This window comes from Aquila chrysaetos, chromosome 12 (assembly GCF_900496995.4).
Source record: "Aquila chrysaetos chrysaetos chromosome 12, bAquChr1.4, whole genome shotgun sequence".
Lineage (NCBI taxonomy): Eukaryota > Metazoa > Chordata > Aves > Accipitriformes > Accipitridae > Aquila > Aquila chrysaetos.
In genome coordinates, this window is record NC_044015.1 from 23,345,899 (window position 1) to 23,371,084 (window position 25,186).

Genomic DNA, 25,186 nt, shown 5'->3' on the forward strand with positions numbered 1-25,186 from the left:
GGTATTGCTATAGCCACTCACTTTCTGAAAAGTCTTCCATGCATCAAACTAAGCAAAGTGTAGTTTAAATTTTCATTTACACAATCTTATTTACCCCAAGGCATCCCTGAAGATAACAGAAATTAAATGTACACAAACCTGTAGGTCAAATTCCTTTTTAAGAAATAATGCTGCAAAACAGTATTTTGAAAAGAGTAGTAAATGCATCACAAGTGTTTCTGTGAGTAAGAAACGGGAAAGCAGCCAGTAATTTGGAGTTAACACCAAAGCGATGTTGACAAGAATTTTCAGTGTAGGAAAGGCTCAAAGCCCCCCCTCCCTGGGATGCCTCCCCTGCGTCCCAAGCAGGCATCATTTGCACACCGGATCCCAGAGCCAATCCAGACCCAAAAACTCCCACAAGATTTGTTCTTTAGCTAGTGTCTGTTTTTAAAGTATCTGCATGATAAGTGAGGGGATGTGTGTATGACTAATGCGGTAAAAAAACAAATTTCGAAAGCAGAGTATCAGAAAACCATACAAAGATTTGCTTCAGGATTTCTAATATCAATGAGAAATTAATATTGTACATGTGATTCCCCTGTAAGAATTATCTTTTGCTAATTTCAATTTTTATATCAATTTTGCTTATTCAATATTTTTTTCAACAAGGGAAAGGAGGTCCCATTAATGTCAGACATGGATTTAAATTTTAAACTAGTTCTATCCCAGTGCAACTTTGTTATTTTCAGTTAAGCTACATGTGATTTTATAGAATCGATTTTATAGGCCGTTTTAGAATCATAGAATAATTTATAGTAGTTTAGGTAATAAGAAAATTAGAGATGCACAAGGAATTTACCACACTGGGACTTTCATTGGTGTGGAGACTTCAGGAATAAACACAACTACTTTTAGGTATAAAAGTTGGTTCTTCACTCCATTACACTAGTTTAATGACATTGCTTACTACAGGTGTTGGTAAAATTATACTAATTCAGTTTCTGTGCATCAAAAAGGGGACTTGGTAACCAATTTTACAACATTATACAAATCCTCTTAATTACAAATACTGTTACACAAATTTTGTCAATATAGCCCTTTTTATATAAGCTCTGTTTGTAGTCTCTTTGCTTTTTCTGACTTGATGTTCATTGGTGTAATCACCACCTGCAATTCACGTTACAATTAGGGAAGATGCAGCTGTTTAGCAGCTACAGAAATAGGCCAGCAATAATTGGAGAGCACTGCAGAATTGCTCAGTGACAAGAGTAACTTTTGACCAGTGCATGTATCTAATGAACTCTCACACCCTCCATACCTTGGTGCAGAACATTAGTACAAACGAGTTACTCAGCTTGTAAAGATTTATGAAGTATCTACATACTGAATTTAATTTTCTATATTTTTCCTCTATCTTCAATAGAGACATTCCATAGATAGAGATGTTTCTTCGCTTTAAAAAAAGCATAATCTTGTGACTATGACACAAGAGCAGAAATTAGTATGAAATCAAGACATTGTACATTCCTGACTTCACCATAGACTTTCAGCATATCCACAGAAGAGCTGGGTGAATACAGTTTCCTCCCTAAGTATAAAATGGGTGCAATACAACCCACAGGCTGTACATAATCTAAATTAACTGATGATTTTAAGGCATTTACAGGCACAGACAGAAAATTTTGATGTAAAATTGCCCTCATTTCAAGACTTTTGAAGGGCCTTTTCCTTTTAGAAAATTGGTTGGAACTGAAAAAGCTTGAAAGAACAAAGACCTATGCCAGGTACACACAGTGTACGTTATTGACTTTCACAGTCTGTTTACTAGCACACCATACAGATATTTTATACTTAACAAAGCTGTTTCACTTACCAAATATATTAATTATAGCACTGCTAAAACACAATGTTTAAAAGGCAGTGGTATTTGTGAGTCTGTGTATGCATTTATAACACAGTATTTGATACAGCAGCTCTGCAAGATAAATATTAAGTTATTTATAGAAGCAGGTACCAAGTCAGAGACTGCTCCCTAAATTTTTGTTTTATCTAATTAAATAGAATTAATTTTATAAATAAATTAATTACCCAATCATATGCATCACTGAGACAAATTAAACAAAGATCTGAAAAGCCAAGTGAAAGGAGAAATATCAGGAGCAATTTCATTTTGGAAAAAGCTCCCAGGGATTTCAAATCTTACACACACAAGTACATTTTACACCATTGGGCATGACAACATTGCCGACTTTTATGTTAGCATGGAATGATGAATGTTTTATAGCACTACAGAATTTCAAAATATTAATAAGTATTACAAAATATTACTTACAATCTTGCAAAACTATCAGCGTAAGGAAACTTGTCTGTTACTGTTGTCACACGAGGCATTCCACTTGAATGTCAACAATTATATATGATAGTACAGAAAACATGATGTTGAAATTGCTTTCCTAAGCAAGAAATTATTTTGTAGCTCTCTCTAGGCTAACCAGTTTAGAGATCTGGCAGATCATATCATAAAAATAAATAAATGCGTCTCTCAAAAAAATGGAGTTGCACAGTTTTAGTTTCGCTTTTCTCCTCACTTTTCCCATAATCAATGTGTGGATTTGTTCCATGGTATAGATATCAAGGAAAGAAAATCTGTAGAATCTGCTTGTAATCTGGCAAACTTTCCCGATGGTGAATAACCTTGATTCCACTAAGTTCGCCAGAGTGAAGAAGTCACAGAGCGGAAGAAGTCATCTCCTAACCTAGAGCATGCAGCCAGGCTTGTGCTCTTGCATGTCTCCCGCATATTCTAAAAGGTCATAGTAAGGTCCTGGCCTCCATCAATAGAAATGTCCCGTTTATTTCAATATTTAAATAGATTAATCTGACTTCCTTTAGATGCCTATACTAGGAAAACATGGATTTAACCTTAGGAATGAATTTTTTCTCTGCTGACTGTAAAATGAGCAGAGGATGACTAAATCAGTTAGAGACATGTACAGAGTCAATGCTTACATTTTGACATTCCACTATGGGAGCCAAATTCTAAATTTCTAGACAAACTGCCAGAGCTCTAAGTCAGCATAATGCTTGCCCGCACATAGCAACATATATTTGAAATAAGGGGAAAATTTTCTGTCTTAAATGAGCTGTTGAAATACCACTGAAGTGGGCAGGAAATGTGACCAGAATGTCACAGTTAAGTCACTAGCTGCTGAGCAGATTTCCAGCTCAGAGGCATCAGCCCATGTCAGGCAGCATGGGTTTCCTCTCCTCTCCCACAGTGGTTGATGCCTGGAGTCAGGCAGTGCTGAGCTGTTCTCATTCTTTGGCCAAATCTGCACCGAGACTTGGTGAGAGAGGACAAAGAGCAGAGGTGGCAGCAGCAGCAGTTCCTCACCTCAGTCCTTCTCCCTTGTCCATCACGCCCTTCCCCTGCCAACCTGATCTAGCTACACTGTCCCCTTGGCATGCTGTCTTTCCCCCCAGCTTTCAAATGTTCCCTTCAGCTTCCTTCCCTCAGAATGGCTAGCTTGGTAAAGTTACTCTATTTATTTCCTTTAACCACACAACACTCCCCTCCCCCCCCCCCCCCCCCCCCCAGGCCCTGCTTGATTGCTTGATCCATGCACATCCTTTTGCTCAGGCTCTGCTTCCCACCACTCTGGTAAGCTGGCGGCCTCCTTGTCTCATGCCACAGCATGGAGCAGGATGTCTAGCATCAGTGAACACTGGAATATCTTGCTGGAAATTGGAATAAGGTACCACTGGTGAAGCTGCTTAGTCTGGACAGGGTCTGGAGGGTTCCCCACCTATCTCAAGTATGGTAGGTCATGACAGAAGAGGTGGGAGTGAGAAGGATGGGCAGAAGGGGGTACTGAGATCATCTCCGTAAAAACCGGAAACCACCGCTGACCTGCTTTCCATCTTTTGTGACTGAACTACAAGGAAATTAACTGGAATTAGAGCCTAAAGGTGATTTAAAGTTTTATATTAGCACCTCTTCTCTTTAAACAAGTGAGTATTGTTTCTCTTTGTAAAGTCCTGTGGAAATCAACTGTGATCTTACAAGGTCACAATCTTGAAAATCTAGTCACACAAGAGCTATGTTCTACACAAAGTTAAAAGCATGCGAGCTTTTTGGCTGATGTAATGCTGACATACAGCTGCATAGAGACAGCACTGAAATTTGACCAAAAACAAGGCAGGAAAATTAGAAGGTGTATGGCTGGATTTTAATGAAGGTATGCAGATAATTTAAAAATCCGGGGTTTAGGTGCACCTTGGAACACACTGTATGAATTCTAATGCAGACTCCAGTTGAAATGGATCTTGTAGTTTGGTCCACATGCATTTATTCTGCATTATGAAACAGAACTGACTGCTTGCATCTAAGTGTGTGTCACTCATGAAAATTAAAGGCAATTAAATATGAAACTTCCCCGTCAGTCTTCCCCTCCTACCTATATTTTCTAGGTACAAAACATTGTACAAATCAGCATCAAAATAAAAAGAAGAGTCAGCTTAACACCATAAAAGGCATCCTTCCCCCTTAATTACATAATATGTTCTGTTATATAATCTGTTTCCCACCTTCCCGGCAGAAGAATTGTGAGCTAAGTGCGAACACAGCTCCCTCTAGAGCTTGAGTATTAGACGAAAACACAGCACGCAAATCCCCGGCTCCAAAAGCTTGCTTTAAGTGCTTAGAAAGGCAGCACCGTGAGAAAGAGCAATATATACACCAGAGAGGCCAGCGAGCCTGTCGCAGAGGCTGCAGGCTGAGATTCAGAAAACCTTCTGTCCGAGACAGAGTCTCTGTTACCTGTGAAAATGGCGTGCCTTTCCGATGTAGGCTTGTAGGAAGAGGGTTAACGGGTCCCTGATTTATGGGAGAAGTGAGCTACAAACCCCTGAACACTTGAGCCTTACTTGCTGTCTCGTATGACCGGTGCGCCTCGGCAGGGTTCGCGTAGGCGCCTGCACAGAGCGAGCGAACAGAGGGTGTGAGCTAGCCGAATGGTTGTGTCGAACGTTTGGTGTGGCGAGGCAAGAGCTGAGATATTTAGCCCTTCAGAATTTACAGGGCCTAAGTTAATTAACCCAATATCACTTCCGCAGGACCAGCTGCCCTCCAGAGCGGTCATCTCCCAGCCGGGGTCGTGTTAGCACCCCTCGCCCTTGACAGCCAGCCACAGGTTTGCGGCGGTTGAAGCCGGTTGTCAAGCGTTGCCCAGTTGCGCCAATACTCCGTCCTAGGGCCGGGAAGCGAAGGGCTGGTGCGGGGGTCCGGGGACACGGAGGAGGCCGGGAGCCACGGGCTGCGGGCATGCCCAGGTGTCCGTGCACGCCCGGGTGGGCCTGCGCCCGGGGACGCGGTGCCGGGGCCGCAGCCCCGCGGGGGACATGCCGCCCTTTCCCTCAGCGCCCCTTTCCTCACAGCGAAGCCAGTTTCCTTGAAGATCCCCTCCTCCGCTTGCTCAACCCGGCGATGCCTAAGCGCTTCCGCCAGCCCCGCTCCCGTTCGTTCCCCGTGACCCCGTCCGGGCCGGCCACCCGGCCTCCGCCGCTCCCACCGCCTTCCTCGCCGGGCTGCCCCGCGGGCGAGGCGCCCGCAGTCCCCGCCTCTCCGCCCGCAGATATAAGCCGGCGCCTCCCGCCCCGTCGGCAGCTCGCCGCGCTCGGCCTCGCCGGCATCTCGCCGGGATCCCGCCGGAATCCCGACGGACCGCTCCCACGAGGATGCTGCGCGCCGTCGCCGCAGGACGGGCTTTGCTGCTGAGCGCCCTGCTGTGGCGCCTGGCCGCCGCCGGTGGGTCGCGGCGGGCGGGCAGGCCGGGGGGCGGGGGGGGGCCGCTGGCTCGGGCGGAGGGGACGGGCGGCGGGGCTCGGCCCCTCTGGCGGGGAGACGCCGGACCCCGAGGGGAGCCGCCGCGCGACGGCGGCGGCGGGGGGGGGGCGGCACTCGCCGGCGGGCCGCGGCGGGCCCCGGCTCCGACCCGGCCCTGCTTCAGCACCCGGGCGGCGGAGCGCTCGGGCCGCCGAGGGCCGGTTTCTCCTGAGGGGGGAACCTTGACAACGCCCGTAGCCGGGTCGGCGCCGGGGAGCCGGGGGGCGTCTCGGGGGTCGGCAGCTGCGCGCGGCTGTCGACCTACAGCGGCAAGGAGCGGGCCGCACGATGTCCGTCCCTCGGCGCCCGTTCCGAGCTCGTCGGAGAGGCGGAGGAGGTGGTCTTTCGGCGGTAATGAGGCGATCGCTCGGTGGAACGCTGATTTCCAGAGGTTGCGGGGGTTGCGCGGGGTTTTCTGCTCCGGCTTCCTCCCAGGCAGTTCCCCGAAGCAGCGGCGGCGTCAGCCGGGCGGCGGGCTGCCGGGTCACCGGGGCTGCCCTCCGCTTGTGCCCGGGCCGCGGGTCCGTCCGGGGGTAGCCCCTCTCAGATAGAAGCGCGTAGGTCAGCCACCGAGCGCTGAAGACTTTGTCCTCCCCAAATAAACAAATGGGGAAACTAGGAGCTAGTGCCTTCTGCAGCAGATACAGCCAAGGATGATCCTGAACCACGCCACCCTAGTTCGGTGCTTGGACGCTGTCATGAGTATCTTCAAGTTTTGTAGCTTCTTCAGAGGTCTTGGATCAAAAAGGAAGCATTAGACGGAACTCCGAATAAGTTATCTCAGCGACCTAGGGGTTACAAGAGGGAAAATAATTTTCTTCTCATATTTCTTGCTTCTGCCAGGACACATTCCTTTAGTAAGATGAGCGTAAGCCCAGAGGGCAGGACCGAGCCTTTTCCCCCTAAGAGAACATGTCCAAGTAGCAGTTAACAGCAACAGCTTCATTTAACTAAACAGTGACTGCAGGGAACCAGGAATTACATACAGTTTTCCCCAAAAGAACATTTCCAAGTAGCAATTAACAGCAACAGCTTCATTTAACTAAACAGTGGCTGCAGGGAACCAGGAATTACACGTGAGATGACTGATGGCACCCTTCTCTTTTCTGTATTTAAAGGCAATCCAGAACTACCAACAGCAGTTAATATAACTTGGTCTTCTATCAATTTTAAAACTATACTACAGTGGCAACCAAAACCATCAGGTTACTTCTATACAGTAGAAATACATGGGTAAGTAGATATCACCAAGGTGTGTCCATTAATGGCAATTGAAGAAGATGCAAGTAGAGTGTGTCTGAATATTTCTGAGACTGAATGTAACAGGAAAAGAGCCCAAACATGAGGATTTAGGAAAATTGCTAACCCAGCTGTTAATACTTCTTTGTATCCAACTGTGAGAATATCTGATTCAGGCTTCCAGTTTTGCCCACTTCAGAAACAGACAGTTGAGCTTTGGATCAGTATTTCAGTTCTAGGGTTTGGTGCAGGCCAGCTGTACTGGAGATCTAGGCCAGGATACTTTGAGGAAGTTGACACTCAATCTGACATACCAGGTATTAGATAGAACTTGAGCTTTTTATGTCTTTCCAGGTGTCTGGGCTGAGTCTTTCGTCTTTAGTCTTGGGAGGTGTCTGATAAATATGAGTCTGCATTTTATTCTAATTGGTGAATCACAGTAAATGAATGATGTGTCTTGCTGGGTAATACTAAAAATTACTTTTGTTCATCTACCTCTGTTGAGACTTCCTCTGTCATCATGTTTTATGTAAGCTATGAAATACAGTGGACATAAAAAGTAACCAGCTTATGTGAAGTGTCTAACACCTCTTTCAATACTGCACAAAAACTTCCATGAAGTTCAGTAATAAATCTGTGCTGTTCTTAGCTCCCATATTAATTCATAGACCATTATTAAACATGCCCCGAAGGGAAACTGCATCATCAACTCTCCTACATATTAATGAAAATATGGTACTGTAGTCTCCTCTGTCTGTAAAAGTGGCATAGAAATGAGAGCTCTCTCATGACTAATGATGAAATACCAGTGCAATGGCCTGATGTGCTCTTTTATTCTTTAAGGGAGTGATTAAATTAATAAACTTAAAAGCACACACTTAGCAGAATGAATTTTATGGAATTTATGAATCTGGAGTTTCTTTCCAGCCATTCGTGCTTGTAAAAAATTTAAGTCTGTTTGCCCAAGATTCGGTATAGAATCAGGTATAGTTCTGATACAGAGGCACTTCTTTAGATGAGTTGCTCTTATGGATGAAGTGTGCTTAAATGTTTACTTTCTCATCTATGTAAATTTACAGAGTACATTTGTTTGATCACAAAGATCCAATCTCCTCTGTCTCTTTTCAAGGCGTCTCTAGAACACTGTCACTAACTGGTCTGTGACATCATAAGAAATCTGGTGAAGAGAGAAGGGATTTCAGGCGACTCAAAACTTGACTGACTTGGAGGAAAACTCATTTGTTAATTTCTAAACAGTTGGCACTCTTGCTCTTTCAGCTGAGATCATACAATTTTTCTTTTCCTTAGTTCACCAGCAAAAGTAGGGAAAAGAATTGAAGCAGTAGTATCTAATCTGTTTTTTCATTCCTTCTTATTAGGAAGTAAAATAGGGAACTAACACCTTTTTCCTGGTTCCATTATTATTTCTCAATTAAATGGACCTTCTTTCTATAATTTAAAAATCAAGAGAAGTGCATAGGTCATGTTTTTGTCAATATTTTAAAATTGTAATTCTGCAATGAAAATTGCTGCTACTGTCTGGTTCTTGGTGACATTTGCACCTGCATAGATGCAAACACAGGTGATACATAAGGAGACTTCATTGTCACATTAAACAGTTAATATTGGTGTCAACAGAGCTTCCTAGGACAAACGAGGTTTCTTAAGGCAATAGTTTTCAGATGCATCAAGGATAACACTTTCAAAGTGATTTATGCATCTTATATTTTAAAAAAATATAAGAAGTCAACTGCAGAAAAATCCAAAATCAGAACTACTTATGGTTTCTATTCAATTCATAGAAAGGATTGAATTTTGAATTTATATATGTATCCAATAACATATTTCTGTAATTATTATGGCTTATATTTGTTTTACTTGATCCTACTTTGAATTGTGAAATATAGCTGTACAGGATAGCGGTTTTTGAGGTTTTTTCTTCTTTTCAGCCTAGTACACCTGCAAGACTGTTCCACTGGATGAGGGAAATCTATAGAGTTTGAGTGGAAAAAATGTTTTTTAACATATCTAAATATGTAAAAGTCTGTTTGGAAAGTGTTGACGCTTCTTTCTTGCTCTTTTCAGGCAGACATCTGACACCAAAAAAAAATGTATTTTGACAGCAGAAACAGAGTGTGATGTTACTGATGTGCTCAGGAATGTAAAAGAGACCTACACAGCACACATACTGTCTGTAACGTCCTCGGGGATGGATAACTTTGAAGAACCACCTTTTGCAGTCTCTGAAAAATTTACACCTTATAGTCAGAGTAAGTAAGATTGCCAATTAAATCTTATCATAAACTTCCTTTCAAGATTACTTCCATTGACTTGAACAGGGTTTAATTGGGCCTAAAGGTTTTTCCTATAGATTCTTACAGTAGCCATACTGATATCTGAGAAGACGACGTTCAGGCATAAAGCTTTCCCTGTTGTAGGGGAGTGTGTAACATTTTGGTTACCATTTGTTTCTTGCTGCATTGAGTAGGCCATTTTATTAACGTTGTGTATTAGATGAAGATATTTGTTAATAATCCAGGATTTCACTGTATTACTTTGGCTCTGTAAACTTATAATAGATTTGAGGAGGAAAGCGAGTAGAGGGAGGAAGAAAAAAAGAACATGTTCTGCAGAAAAGATTATGCTAGTTTTTTAATTCTAAAAATACTTGTTTAGCTGTTCTCGGAAAACCGGAGATACAGAATTACACACAGAAAGGTTCCAAACTGAATGTTGTGTTCCAAGATCCACTTACACCATATACATTTCCTAATGGAAGCTTTCAAAGTATTCGAGATATTTTCCAACATGACCTGGAATACAAACTCTATTACTGGAAAGATCAAAGTTCTGGAAAGGTAAGGTCTAACTACTTTCTACATATTCTGTAGCTGTATTATAGCTACACAATTTCTGTGCTACCTTAAGAACCAACACTTTTGCAGAGAACGCTTTCTTGAAATATTTTTTTTTCCTTTACAGAAAGATGCAACAACAGAAAGCCATAAATTTGAAATAAGCGTTGACAACACAAAGAACTATTGCTTCTACATACAGGGAGTCATTCCCTCCCGCAGAGAAAACCGTAATGGTCAAGAAAGCATGGTGCTTTGTACCAGCATAGGAAGAAATATCTTAGATGGTAGGTATCTGGTGAAGTCTGTCATTCAGTCTTTAGCATTCTAACAAAAAGACACTTCAATTCTGAGTATATTTTTATACCTCTTTAAATTGTGATGCCTAAGTTATAAAATAAGCTAGTTGCTGTGTAAGTGAGAGGACACAGACGGAACATGGAAACTCAGGGGAAGAACTCACAGTCCACCATCTTTAGCTAGTTGGAGTTGGTTTTAGGGTTTTGCTAAACTGTTCTGATTAGTTTTAAATTGTCTGAGTTGATGGCTGGTCACTGAGGTTTAAGACCTCAACACTAGCCTTCAGCTTCTTTTTTTTGTTTTCTGGTGTTTTCTGATTGTTTTCCTCAGATCCTTCCAATAACAGGTCCCGTAGTAAGTGCTTGAAGGATTAGTTCTAAAACATAGGAGTGCTGGAAACCTACATTAACAGGCATTTCCATTGACTTGTAGTCTGAACTGGACTTCAGTTACTATCTCAAAAGCAGATGATGAGACTAAGACTTTCTTTACTGTTACATTACAAGTTCAGAGGTTGGCTGATTAACTTCTTTACTGGTAAATAAGTTAGTGAGCGGTTGGTGAATCAGCCAGTCTAATTCCAGACAAACAATCTGGATAACACTTTATTCAATATAAAGTCATCAATATTTATTAAATAATATCACATTGCTGTACTGTATCTTTCTTCCCCACCAGATAAGAATATTTGCACTCCAAGTAGAAAAGCTCTTCTAAAATTGGCAAATTAACTCTCTCAAATTAATTTTCTTATCTAGGTATATATTTTTGTTTATCACTATAGTTGAATTCTAGTAAATTACAACTTGAATAGAAATCTTTTCTGTTGGTGTTTTCTAGCTTCTAACCTAGAATAAGTGTCCCCTTGGGCTTAGTTTCACAGAAATAATTCAGGAGTAGGGGGAATAGTTTAACTTATTCTTGTGGTGGTAGTATGGTATTTTAGTGCACTAAACTAGATTAAAAACCTAGTGTGAACCAGGTGAAATAAAGCTTTACCTCAGTCCAACAAATTCACGTTAAAATGAATTCAGTTCACACTGAGGTGGTCACTCCACGTCTGTGATACTGTAAAATACAGAAAGCATTTTTAAGTTCAGTGAAGTGGGTTCTAAAAGTTTGCAGCACTGTGATATTATGGCTTCTGATAACTGAATCTTGGATTTTTTCTTCCTCCCCTATAGAATACGGAGCAGAAGTCTTTATCATCATAGCAGTGATAGTGATTGCAGTCATCACTCTTGCTGTTGTCCTATCAGTGATCCTGTGTAAACGCAAGAAAACAAAAGCTGCAAGAGAAAAGGAACCACTTAACAGCATCTAAGGAAAAACTGTTGTGGACACTAGTGACAGTTCCAAAGCAAAAAAAACCAAACCAAAACAAAAAACATAAATTGGGTAATTGGGTGGAGCCTTTTAGGCTCTCTGATACAGGAATTTTGAAGGCCAAACTTTATATGGATTCAAAAATCCATTAGACAATCACAGATGAAAAATCCAGATATCAGGAAGCCCCTGTGTCACTAGTGGCCAGAGGCTGGAATAGTATTCTGGTGGTCTGTTACAATAACCTAACCCTACTCATACACTCTCCCAAGCTCCTTCTATTGTCCTGTCTGAAACAGGATTCTGAACTAAATGGACCTTTGTCTTGACCAGGTACAGACTTTCTGAAAGTATGGCTTTACTGAGCCAGAAGATTTATGGTACTTGTGAGGGGAAAAAAACACTACTTTTGAAAAATATATGTCCTTTACCTAACTAAAAGGAACATTTTTCTGTTTCTATGAAACAAAACCTGTATTTATCTGACTTTCTTTTAACATTATTAACTGGTGAAATGATCTGGTAGTTCAGATGTGACAAAGATGCTACTACTATGTCTGCACTTATTGGATAAAATTAACTTGGTCTATTTATCTTTGGATATAGACAATCAAAGGTAAACAAACTAAAACTACTGTACTGGTGACTTGTAAGGAACACTCTTGAAGTAGGTAGCTGCTATCCATCTGGAAAGCATATCCAGATTACACTACACCTAGAGTTATACAGACAGGGTAGTCTGATGGTTCCAAGCAAGTGTTAGAACAAATACTTTGCAGTTTTTGAGTCAGTAGTAACTCACTTCATGCAAGGACTGAGTAGGTAGCAGTATTTACTGCATTTTGAACGTTATTTTTAATTAAACAGTTGGTGAATGAATAGTTTCTGTGGTAGAGGTACAAATCATCTTGGTGATGGGATTTGGAGGTACCTGTTGCTTTGACTATTTTAATATTTATTTTATAAATGAGAATCTAATTTTTATACTGGTGATATCTGTATTTATGATGGTAATTTATACTTTTCTAGTGAAATAAAGGTGACTGGGAAACTAAAACTTTCTTTTCCTTTTTTAAAAGAAACATAACATTCATTCCAGAGCTAAAGTTAAAAATGCATTTAGGGAACTTACCTGGTGACAGCAGTGTAGGCAAGTGCCAGAAGTCTAACCAGGACCCTGCAAAATAGACTAGCAGGGCACCTACTATCTGTAAGGATAAAAATATGAGAAGCCACGGTTCATGAACTGATGAAAGGTTCTGAAGAGTCCCAAGCTGCTTTTCAGCTGTCTGCCTATGTGAGCAATTATTCAGTGTTTGCAGTCACAGCTTCTCATTCTAACAAAAAGCATACTAGACATCTCTTTGGAGGTATCACATAGGGATTCCCACAGTGGTACCTGTACCGCTTGTGGTACTGATGTTCATTCAAGGCACTATGAGAAATGCTGCAACTAATGTTGGTATATACTGCTGCTGCTAATGATGGTGATAGGTGCACACTCACACAAAAATAATCAAGGGAATAGAAAAAAAAAAAGCGTCTTGTAGTTGGCACTAATTGGCTGTATATCTCAAAGCTTTAAAAGAAGATTTCCGTTGCATTTATGAGAAGCAGTAACATTGGATAAAATGAATATCACAATCTACCAATTTTTACAGAATAGTATTTTGTGTTTTTTCATCCCTACTGTATTATAGGTACCGTCTTTCTTTGGATTAAGAGTCCTGTGAATGTGTGAGTGTGATTTATGGGGGTTTTCTTTCTTCTTCGATTCCTTTTTTTACAGGGGAAGAAAACAAACACCACCACCCTACCACCCCACATAAAAACCCTGTTTACTTAATATTGTGCAATAAATGCTTAATGCATTTTCTGCTGATGCATAAGCCTTGTATGGAGGAGGACTCTTACAACAGCAATCAAAAATATGAGAGAGCTTGTGGGAGTAAATTTAAAAACTTTCCAAAGTTGTCATCATTACTTCCCTTCCCTGTGCTGTTCTGCTTCCTCAGCTTCATGCAGTGCCAAGCTCAGAAAAGGGAAGACCCCCTAGGAAAAGGAAAGCCTATAGGATACAGCATAGCATTTATTAAACTAGACCACGCAGTTGATTTTCATAAGCTACATAGAATGGTGTTATAAATCATCCTTCATTACTTAAGAGATTTTTGGATTGTTCTGAATATGTAGGTTGTTTTTATTAAAAGAAAGAAAGACTGAACAAACGAAAACCCATAGAAATCCAAACAACTGCCTTGAATGGCATAGGAGCGACCCCCTACTGCACAAATTCTGGAAACCTGAAGCACTTCTGTTCCCTAGCTGCAGTACGTTATCATCCAACAATGCTGAGTAACCAGAGTTCACGGGGCTCACAGATCCTATTTCAAAGGGATTTTTTGCTGTTTGTGGAGACAGTTGAGAAAGGGGCTTTTTATTGCAAACCTCTGGAAGTATGATCCCTTGGGCCAGTCTACTGAGCCCACGCAAAATGTTTTATGCAGAGATTTAACTTTCTCAGAGTATCATGGTGGGCAAAAGGAATTGTTGAATAAAGGTGTTGTCACTAGGAAGAAAGACGAGATCCTATCTACATCACACAAATGGCCACTTCAGCATTGCACCCATTTAAGATGGAGCCAGCCACCCAGGGAATCAGTGTGAGAAAGGGAAGGCTTTTCCTACATACCTAAGCTCCCTGGCTTACCTTCTGAGCGGGTTTCTGTAAGCAAGGGTGTTCCTACTGATGCTCCTGATTCCCCTGTTCTGCTTTGCTCCTTGTCATGTGTTGCAGAAAAAGGTATCCAACTATTTCAAGCACAGAAAAAACATTTGCACAGTTCCCTGACACGGTACTTGTGTTCTCGCCTTATGCAAATGAATGTGTAACATTGAATACTGTAATAAGCCACTTTCATAGTACTGCTTTAAAACCACATTCCTCTTGACATGAGTGAATAAAGGCTAATGTTGTTATGCTACTTTTCTGCCAGCCCTAACAGCATTACGGACAATAAAATTACTGCCATTACTTAAAATGAACAACTGTACAGGACTTCATAAAGGTATATATGATAGATATGGCAGCAAATAGCTTAGCTAATATATTTCCAGCAGACTCAGCTTTCCACTGTGAGAAGGCTGCTGCTGAGAGGCATGCAATGATAAGAATGTGATTATAAGCTTAATTTGGATCACTAGTTATGTGGCAACTCAGGACAAAGAATTTCTGCATTAAGTAAGTGAGAATAAACAGTTGTGACAGATTACCTTCTTGGTTCAGTTTTGTAATGCTGATTATTCTGCACATTGGTAGTGATTGCTACACAATTTCAGAACCTTGTAATACACAGGAATGAGTGGCCTTTTGGCAGTACCAGGCCCAAGAGTCAATTGAATAGTCTTCTAATAATGCAGTATTTATCCATGTACAAATAACTATGCTTTCTATACTCTATGTTTCTCACTGAGTGAGAGACAAGACCTGGTTTTCGTGTTTGAGAAAGACAGGGGAAAAAAAAAAAAAACAAACCAGCCTGCTAGGCAGGACAGAAGCAGGAACTGGCCAGCTGAAAAATCTTTCCACAGCCTTTATTAGGGATGGTGTTATTCACCATGGCAGATGCTCTCTCACACAGTACGCCCACTCCCTTGACAAAGAGAAACTGTCACAGAAAGCTCTGCCCTTCCCTTATTTGCTGGGGTGTGTCCTCCAGCGCTCTACAGCAGGACACTTACAAAAGCTCAGGGCATAGTGACCAGGACAAATGCGCTGCAGGTCTCCTCTTCCTTCCACCTTACGATGAGAAATCTTCCCACTGGTGAGATCCTTCTGCTTCTTCTGGCACAGGCTCTCATTCAGCCCATATAGCCCGTTTCAGCAACCCCAAAAGCACCCAGAAGGAACATCTTTCCCTGTAATTCCTCAGCCTCTAACTATCTGAATTAGGCAAGTCCATAGGAAGATTTGCTTCAGGTGTGATTTCTTCCAGTAAAACCTGCCAGTACCTAGGAACAGAGACACAGACACCTTGACTGCCTCCAGGGCTTTTACAGCCAGGTCCTATCTCCTATGCCTAATTGCAGTGATTGTGCGTGTTTCTTATCTCGTCAAAATTTGTGCCCTATTAGTGACACAGTTCAGTGATTTGCTCCTGTAAGAAGCTCACAACATTTCTGTTCCCTTACTTCCCCTGCCTCCTTTGTTGATGTTTCCATTCCTCTCCCCCATCCCCTACTCATTTCCATTACCTGTTCTTCCCCAGAGATTAACCCACTCTCTCATTTCTGCAAACAGCTGGTTAGGATCTCATTTAAATTAAAATATAGCACCTGAATAAATATATATCCCTTAATCAACAATCAAGAATATATTAATAGCATGGCAGCATGTTTTCACTCTCTACGGCTTCCCTTGGTCACCACAATTGGATCAATAGCTTCCACAATGTTCGCTAGCACTGCTCTGAGTGCCTTTCTCAGTGCACCTAATTACCTTTAAATATTAATGGTTTTAGTGGCTTAACTAGCAATGAAGTTATTAATCTGAACTCAAAGAATATTCACAGTTCCAGATCTCGGTTATCCTCACTGATGCATTTTCTTCTGTTTTCATTTCCAAATTTTCTACCTTATTACTTCAAGAAATATTTCAATAGCAAAGTACTCAGACATTGTTATATTCACAAAACTATTTCATCAAAAGGTTTAATTAAAAACCTCCTTCCTCTGGACAGAGAAGTATTTTCCCAATGAGATCACAATTTTTTAATTAGTTCTTCAGTAATCACATAATTAAAGAGCTAGTGTAATGAAAGAGTTAGAATGACAAGTGAGATTTTCAAACCTACTCCAATAAAAAGTACTCATTATTCCAGGGAAAAAGGTGTTGTGCTGTTGTTTTTTTTAAAGAGAGTGCATCCTTGATTAACACAGGTTCTCCCTCTGCTGCCTTCATAATTTACTATCCATTCATACCAAATACGTACATCTTCACAGAAGTGATACTCAGTCTGATTTCCCATCTTTCCACTTCATTCATTACATGATTATTTGCTTCCATAAAGCATCAAGGGTGCAACCATACCATCGTATGTCACCGCTGCAGTCGTCACTATAGTAGTGGAACCGTGAGCACCACAGATCCGTTCCTTCTTTGCTCTTCACACTGCTATATCAGAACAGTAGAACTGCATAGACAACTTACACTGTGAACCATCCTTACGATATTAATTCTGCAACTCCTGCTCTGGTATTATGTTTTGCGTGCCTAGAAAAAGTGACCCCAAGTGGCAAAGAAAGGTACAATCAGTATGTTAACAATCCAAATTTTCCTAAATGGCTAGTACACTGATACCCAGTGTGAATCCAGATTTCACCAAAATTTGAAAGAAAAGGGCATGTGAAACTTGTTAGATTTTCTCTTTCCTAATAACAAAGAGCAACAGATAGTCTAAACAGTTCAATGAGATCCGATAGGAAGGGCAGGAGCAGCTCTCTCCCCCTGAACGCCCCCCCGCCTTCCATTCAGTCCGTGCTTCCCTCTGCCAGGTTCTCCGGGGATCTTGGGTTATAACATACCCTGTTTTGTCCAGTTTTCAAGCACTACTGGCAACAAGGCCCCAGTTAACAATCCAGCAGGTAGCAGCAAGTAGTTATTTACCCATTGTTTGCATGATGGCGTTAAAACCTGCACAAAACCATACTCCCTTCTCCTGACAAAGTTCTCCTTTAGTCTCAGAAAACTCAGGAGTAGCTCAGAATTAGGAGATTTGCACATTGAATGTTAAGCTTCTTACCAGACTTTCTTTCCTCGGTATGCTTCAAATAGAACAGATTCTTCCCGCTGCCCTTTTAACTCTTAGAGGAATAGACTGAGAACCTCCAAGAAGGGACTGAAGTCTTCTAGGAGCATTGGAAAATGTGTTACTACTGCACGTGTCATAAATCAAGCTGCAAAAGCCCTGTAACTTATGTTGAAGTAATCTGTGTTTGGAACGTGCTACTTGTCCAGCAGCAAGGAAAAGAAAGGCATGGGTAGGAATAGCTGGAATACAGCCACATTTGTAACTCGGGCTATTTTGGGCTTTATGTGCTGAGTTCTGCTGAGCTTGTCTCTAAAAAGCAACCCCCAAAAAGTCTTTTCAGGGAATGACCTTCCACTCTAGAGACAGTGACAGGCACAAGGAGTCAAAACAGGTCCCAGCTAAGGGGCTGATCTTCTGTACTGAGTCTCTCAAGCAGGTCACTACACTATAAAACAACCTCAGGGACAATAAAATACATGGTGTACACAGGAACTACTACTGTCTGTCAGACCCACCTACTCAAGTACCTTCTATCCTACCATCATGATGCACCCCAGTGCCTCAGAGGAAGTTTACAGAGGTAACAACCTAAGCATGAAGAGATTTTTGTAAGCATTGAAGCGCTAACCTCAAGCGGCTTTTCCAAAATTTTCTACATAGGACTATTATAAATACAACTATTCTAATTTTTTTTAATATATTTTAATTTTTTTAATTATCTAGTTAGCATTTGCGGGTTAAAAAAGAAAAGAATGTCAATGTCTAGATTTGACCTTGGCCCTTAATTCCCTACTAAGCTCCAAAAAAATTTGCTAATAATTCCTGGCTTTCCAGAAGTCCCATTGCAATATGTAAGATTGCATCTGAGTTTTAAGAAGTCTCCAGCACACATGCCTTTTTAACCATTATTTTCCCCAATACATCAGCTTATCAGCCCCTCTATAGATACTTCATTATCTTTCAGTGTTTTACTAAGTCTGCCACATTAGCAGTTTCTGACAGAGCTGGTTTTAGCTCTGTTGCTTTTGTGCCAATACATTCCTGCAGTAGAAATACCACAATAAAGTAAATAAAGGCTAGCTTATTTGGGGGGGCATCTTCATACTACTTACCTTGTCACGATTCACAATAATTAAAATTAGTTAAATGGTTTTTAGCAGCTTCTTGCACTAAACTGCTCAGTCTAAGGAAGTGAAGGGTATATTTGGTTACCTAGAAGAATGTCTCTTCAATTGCATACATGGAGTGTCTTTTCCAGAGCAGTATTACCCCAACTTTCTGTAACCAAGCTTAAAAAAATTAGCTTTGATTTCTGCCAAACTCTAAAGTTATTTTAATGCAGAAAACTTGCTCAGTGATGTAGGTGGAGTTCCCTATTCCTACCCAAGTAAACCAATCTCAGCAGTCTTAGTTTTGTCTAGACAGCATTGACCTCATTTTTCCAGTTCTGTTCTATTTTGGTGCGGCATCATGTGTGGATGCCCCTTGTTTCCCAGAATGAGGGACGGGTGGGGAATAAGGATGTTGGTTTGTGGACAAGCAGAGTGGGGAACAGGGCTAGGCACTGTAGCGCAAGAGCTCCTACTGCCAGTAAAAGCAATTGTACTCAATCTTTATTGTTCAGACTTGCCAAAGGTCACTAAGAGTGAGGTTTCTAACCAGTGCGAGAGCATGAGTGATTGTTAAGCCTGGTTTGTGAAAGAAATATTCCACAGAAGTGGAGTGTCCAAGTTCCCCTTCTCTCCCATGTTAAAATGACAGTTGGATGATTATTCTTGCACTGTTGCATTCATTGGAGGACTACTGGCAAAAAGTCTTTAGTTTCCAAAGTCAATCCCCATAGGCTTTCACCAGATGTTTAGGCATATTATTTCTATTTAAAACCTGTGTCATGTTTTTCAAATTACTCCCTTAAGACAGCTTCTGTCTGTGAAGTTCCAGGCTGCTTGTCATCTGGCTCTACTTTTGTATACAAGGAAAGAAAATGATGCAGCAGTTCAAAGATGGCTGAGCAACTTTGAAGATAACATTTTTCTAAGGTTTTAACATAAAAGACAAATTGCTTTCACAGTAACCTAGTTTGGCTATATTTCTGTTTTGAAATGAAACCAGTTTCATCTTATGTTTGAATGGGTTTGTTGTTTGTTTTGTTGAAAAACAAACTTATTACAGGAACCTGTAATGTGCACAGCCATTCTAAACTTCCAGGTGAATTTTAAGGCATCATTAATAAAAATCTGACTATATTCAGAGCACTAGGAAGAGCCTAGAACCACAACATGTGAAGGGAAAACCAACTAACCAACCTCCTCCCAAAACAGATGCACATCACCAATTCATAATACCAAGAAACCTCTTTCCATGCTCATGAAAGGGACTGGCACAAACCAACTGGTATATACACCTAATAAAGCAGCAAATACATTATACATAGAACTAAGTGTTTTGAACAGCAGCTTTATAAGCAGAAATTTGAACTTGCACACAGTTGATTTTCTTCTTGACAGATAAAAGTTGCAGTTTATTTTTTCTATAAAACCAAGGTAACCTTTTCCCCCCTACTATTTTTCACAGTTGGACTTCAGGGGATCATTATCATGGATGTTTCTACAGACATCTCATAATATCTATAAGAATTATAGATAAACTTTAATAATGGATTTTTAACTCCTATCTTGATGATAGGCCACCTCAATGTTTTTTCACATTTCTAGACCACTTCAGAAAACCGAGGATTAGATGGTGCACTGGTATCTGTTGAGTGTGCAGAAAGGTGAATCCTATGGAAGAATCACTAAACTAGTTCTTTCTCTCCAGTCCTAAGCCACAGGGTATTTCCTCTTTATAGATTTAAGAAACATGAAGATTGAATTCCCTATTCTCTAGAAGCATAAGTCATTTAAGTTGTCAATACTAGATGCGATTTAATTAAAAAGCCTGTCAAGTAAGTGTCATGGTAGCTTTGTTTCTCACTATTCATCTTCTCTAGTATACAGTAGAGAGCTAACGAAGTGGCAATACATCCAGAATTTTCTTACAGTACAAGTCACTTTCAAATGGTGCTAAAGTAATCCTGTATTTGGGCTGTCCAGCCAGGTGTATCTACTCCAATCTATCTGTGCCACATTTGGGCAAGAAACATCCCTGCAACATGCGTACTGGCTAGGATGTAGCTTACACTCCCAACTTTTCCCAGAATTACAAGGGTCAGAGGTAGGTTGGATTTTTGTGCATGTTTCCTGCTGGTGGGTTTTTTTGGTAAGAAAAATATATCCATTATGCAGTGAAGCATGCTTTGCACTTGGGATGGAAGATGACAAGGTTCACAGCGATGTTCACCTTGCAGCTTATTCCAGTCTCATGCTAGTCCTGTAGAAAGCACCATTGCCTCCCAAACATAGTCTTCATCACGAAACCTTAATTTCTGCTGAGAAGGGATAGCTGTCTGGAGCTTTAGTAAACATTCAGAGATACTGGACCAAAGCTACTGAGCATCCTCAAAAGAGGGTGGATTGATCCTTGAAAAGGAGTTTGAATTTGTTTCTCCATGGTTTCAGTTCTACCGTGCCAGGAACTGATGTTTTCCCTCTACATAAGGAAAAATTAAAAGTGTTGATGCATACAAAACAAGCATTTGGAATTAACTGGGTAGCCGAGAGCCCAAAGTTGAACAAGTAGCAGACTTCATACTACTCTAAATATTAAATTTAAGTATTAAACATCCCATCCATACAAGGAAGTTCCTTTTTGCTATGCAGCTCATCAGCTAAGTTGAATGACACTTAGATTTTCAGACTGCATCCTTGGTTGAGGAATTTCCTTTCAAAGGGAGCTCTACCCTTTAAGAATGCTACACAACACACTTGTTGCACAAATGATCTCAGCTAAGGAAAAAATTAATATTAGTTAGCATTAGAAAACACTGATCACAAGAGAAGACACTTAAAATTAGTTCATTCAAGCATATCTTGGTTTCACTCTCACACTACTGAGTTTCAAGTATCCTGATAGCTGGTATGTCTACCACAACAAAGGAAAAACCTTAAAAATCACAAATACAATAAAGGTGGAGAGTGATTATCCTATTTTCCTCAAAGTAGAAAGACGAAGGAGCTCTCAAAAGAATTACCACATTAAGTACTGATATTATGTTAACCTTATTCAGGCCCACACCCTTCTAAAAATCAATAAACTTGAAGCAAAAAGAAGTAGCCAGCAGACAAAGAAGAGAGGAGAGGTCAGAATCAGTGCAGACCTAAAACAGATTAATGCACCTATAATCCAATTGCTCTAAGTAGGTATCTTCAAGTACTGAGCTCATGCTTTTTGTTAAGCGTACAACTGGATGGCATCATCTGGCTGATTCCAGGGTGAATTTCAGACAGTACTACCAACTTTATAAGCTGAACACAAGTCAATCGGCTCATGAAGTAACTTGAGATTTGTTGAGTAGGCATTCACTGTATTGTTACAAAATTCCTAATCAAGAAACACAGAAAGCCTAGATATATTTTATCTTTAGATTTATTATTATTTCAGAGGCACTTAATGTCTTACATTTATATAGCGCCATTTCCCCCTCCAAAACACTTTACAGTATTTACATACAGGAATGTTTCCCACCACTGTTGAAATGCAGCCATCTGACTATTACCAGTACCATCTTCAAAGCACCAACAGTTTGAGACTGAAAATATTCATCAGTACTTTCTCTTACTAAGATAGTTCAGAATTCCAATTTACAAATTTCCAACTTGTGCTATTAAAAAGACATAACAGCTAAAATACAGTATCACAGTGCAATTCTGCAACAGAACTGAGACTTGGATCATTTCCATTAGATTTTTTACAATCTTTCATTAAACCAAGTCTATCTCAAAATACTTTAATGTAAGGCCTTTTAAGAATATAATTCTAAAACATCATTTTTTTTTATACTTTCTTTATAAGCCTCTCTTACAATCAAGCACAGAAGAGTATTTTTCTTTCCTTCCAGTATATTTAGAAACACTAAGTCCTGGCCCTAAGGAGATAACTAGCATCCTCAGTTTCAACGAACTTCATGGCATCTAAAGGCAAACCTATTCCTCCTTGGTTATGGAGTGGGATTTTTAATTTCTTTTTCTTTTTAGTTTGTAAAATAAGTCTGAGATTACATAAAATTTGGTTATTAACCAATTGAATTGTAAAGTACCTTGGGATTGGCTGCTGGGGTGCTATATAAGCGTGCTGCGTGTGGTTTTGCCTGTCAGTGTTAAAAATACATTAAAGTACGCCAAGTTCACTACTCCACTGTGAAGTCTGCCCTAGTCACAAAGATAATAGCAACTTCCTCATTTTAAAGATTTTTATTTTTCTTTGTCTCTCTAAAAGGCTATTAAAACACCCCTTCCAAGAGAAGAAGTCGCATTTGTGCTGAGAACTTTCACAAAAAAAAAAACAACAACCACCCACCCACAAAAAAAACCCCACCAAACCCAAAAACCCACACAACAAACTATCTGGCATCCCTATTTTCATGGTTACAGTTTAAAAAAAAGACTACCACCTCACATACAGCATGCTTCTACCTGTTACGTTATGGCTGATGTGAGAATGTGAGTGAACAGAAAAAAATTAGTAAATGAGATATCTATTTGCCTTCTTGTGGACCAAGCACAAAAATTTATTCTGGTACCTTATTTTCTTGAATATGCCACACTTCAGAGAGGCTTTCTTGATTTTCATTGATGCATTATACTATGAACCCACTGTGGTCACTAGATTCTTATACCAGGATAGCTGTTTGCATTTGAGTACTACGAGAGAAGAGTAGCACTGACAGGTATGGGCAAGAACTATGATAAAAGGAAAAATATTATCAGGTAGCAATTTCACCATGAAAGATGATGACTAATCAAATTGGGTAAAAATTAAGAGACAGCAGTGCATCCAACCACATACCCATTCTATAAAAAGTTGGGTTTGTTTTTAATCTAAAGCCTTGATAAAAGATGCACAGAGAACAGATTTATTGCATATTTTATGCATGCCTTCATGTAGTGCATTCCTGTATTGTATCTTATATGGAACACTAAAAAACTATCAGACCTTCACTGTAGAACAGGTATTGTAAATTGTTTTAAAGACAAAACACCGATTCAGTTTGAATTATACCTTCCTATTCCCTGATCACAAAAATCACCTTGCTGCATTTATGTTTGTCAAAGTCACACAGCAACCACAGTAATCATCTGCATGGAAAAAATGGTTACAGTAAACTATTTAAAGAGTTCAGTTTCTTCAAGGGGATTTGGCAGCTGGAATAAGAAAACCAGCGGGGACTAGAGATCCTTAGACAACAGCGAGAATCACTGGTGAATAATTTGTATCAGAAATCAAGAAACATCATGGCAAATGACAGAATAAATGCGAAGGATGAAAGCATCATTTTAGGCTTCACAGCCTGGAAGACCAAACAGGAAGTACCGTTACCACTTGCGTTCAAACTCAGATCTGAAGGGCAGCTAAAACCATGAGGAGATCTGATTTTTTTTGAAGAGGGAGAAAAGGCCAAACTTGGAAAAAGCAACTGCTGTATTACAGGACTGAACACACACAGCACAGACAACAGTCTGCTATTTCACAGATTTTTGGGCCCATTCTAACCCCTACTGATTTCAAGAGAAGAATGATTGGATCCACATTCTTTTCTCTGTTTCTACTTGTGGGACCCATTCACTTCTTCAGAGCTGAAAACATGCATAAGATTGTTTGATACAAGGAACATCGCTTTTCTTTTCCTTTTTTTTTTTTTTGTTAGTCCTTTCCTCCCTCAACCTCCTCTCAACTGTTCATTACCATAATATTTCTCTGACTGAAAAAGGGTAGCTGGGGTGTGGGATGGATGAAGCTCTTGCTAAATTGGGAGAGAAAAGGATTGCTGAGCAGCAGAGAGAATTGCATGGACAGACAGATGTTAAAGAGAATCCAAAACCCAGCAAAGAACAAGCTTAATATTTTTACCAGAAGGAATTAGTTTTGTCTTTCAGGTTCAGTCCATTCTTTATCAGCAAGGTCGTATTGGCTACATCACAAGGCTTAGTCAAGGAAAAGGCTCTTTCATTTAACAGGGCACAGATCTGAAGATGGGAGAATGTCCTGCACCACGTGAGATAACTCAGAAATATGCATAGAACGAGCAAAAATCCAAGACTGCTTTGCAGGAACAAGAGAGGTAGCAACCCTAATTTTAACAGGGCTTTTCATTGAAGGGAAAGAAGGTCTACAAAAGTCAAATCAGCTGATTTCAAATGGTTTGCATCCCAGGATGAATCAGGTTACACTGATTTAAGCCCAATTTAATTTAGGCAGGTTTTTAAACCACAAGAATAAGGACATTCTTAGTACATATCAATAATTAAACCAACATATACACAATTAGCAATATCCTACATAATAGTTAATGCTTAACAGCTTGTTTTGGGTTATCCTAGTTAATTTGTTTAAAAAACAAGCTGAGTAGTTTTATTGTACAATGTCTGCCATTCTACACACTTCCTGTAATCATCAGTCTCTGTAGCAGTTCAGTTCATGACTAAGATCCAAATTCAACTGTGTCTTCAGTTATTTTCTTGAACTCGTAGTTTCCTCTGCCATCCATATGCAAATAAAACTGAAATAAAAGAACAGACGTTATCAACCACCTGAAAATTACCAGCTCTATAAATGCCTAAAATTATATTTTGAAGTAGTTTTAATGCAAAATCTTAAACTCAGCTAGCCAGATGGTAAGCTTATCCCACCTCATG

General features: G+C 40.3%; 2 protein-coding genes across 4 annotated transcripts in view; one reads left to right on the forward strand and one right to left on the reverse strand.

Annotated features, from left to right (window-relative positions):
• The first annotated feature begins 5,646 nt into the window (after positions 1–5,646).
• F3 (coagulation factor III, tissue factor) lies at positions 5,647–12,643 on the forward strand. The gene is made up of 6 exons (XM_030032402.1): positions 5,647–5,788; positions 6,985–7,099; positions 9,191–9,375; positions 9,782–9,963; positions 10,088–10,247; positions 11,445–12,643. The coding sequence occupies exons 1-6, from the start codon at positions 5,719–5,721 to the stop codon at positions 11,582–11,584; spliced, it is 852 nt and encodes a 283-aa protein (XP_029888262.1). The 5' UTR covers positions 5,647–5,718; the 3' UTR covers positions 11,585–12,643.
• A 9,259-nt stretch (positions 12,644–21,902) lies between these two features.
• ABCD3 (ATP binding cassette subfamily D member 3) overlaps positions 21,903–25,186 on the reverse strand; it is a 33,924-nt gene continuing 30,640 nt past the window's right edge. For all 3 annotated transcript variants that reach the window (XM_030032399.1, XM_030032400.2, XM_041127842.1), the window contains exon 23: positions 21,903–25,050. In XM_030032399.1, the coding sequence (XP_029888259.1) occupies positions 24,973–25,050 (78 nt within the window). In that variant the 3' untranslated portion in view covers positions 21,903–24,972. The remainder of the gene's footprint in view (positions 25,051–25,186) is intronic.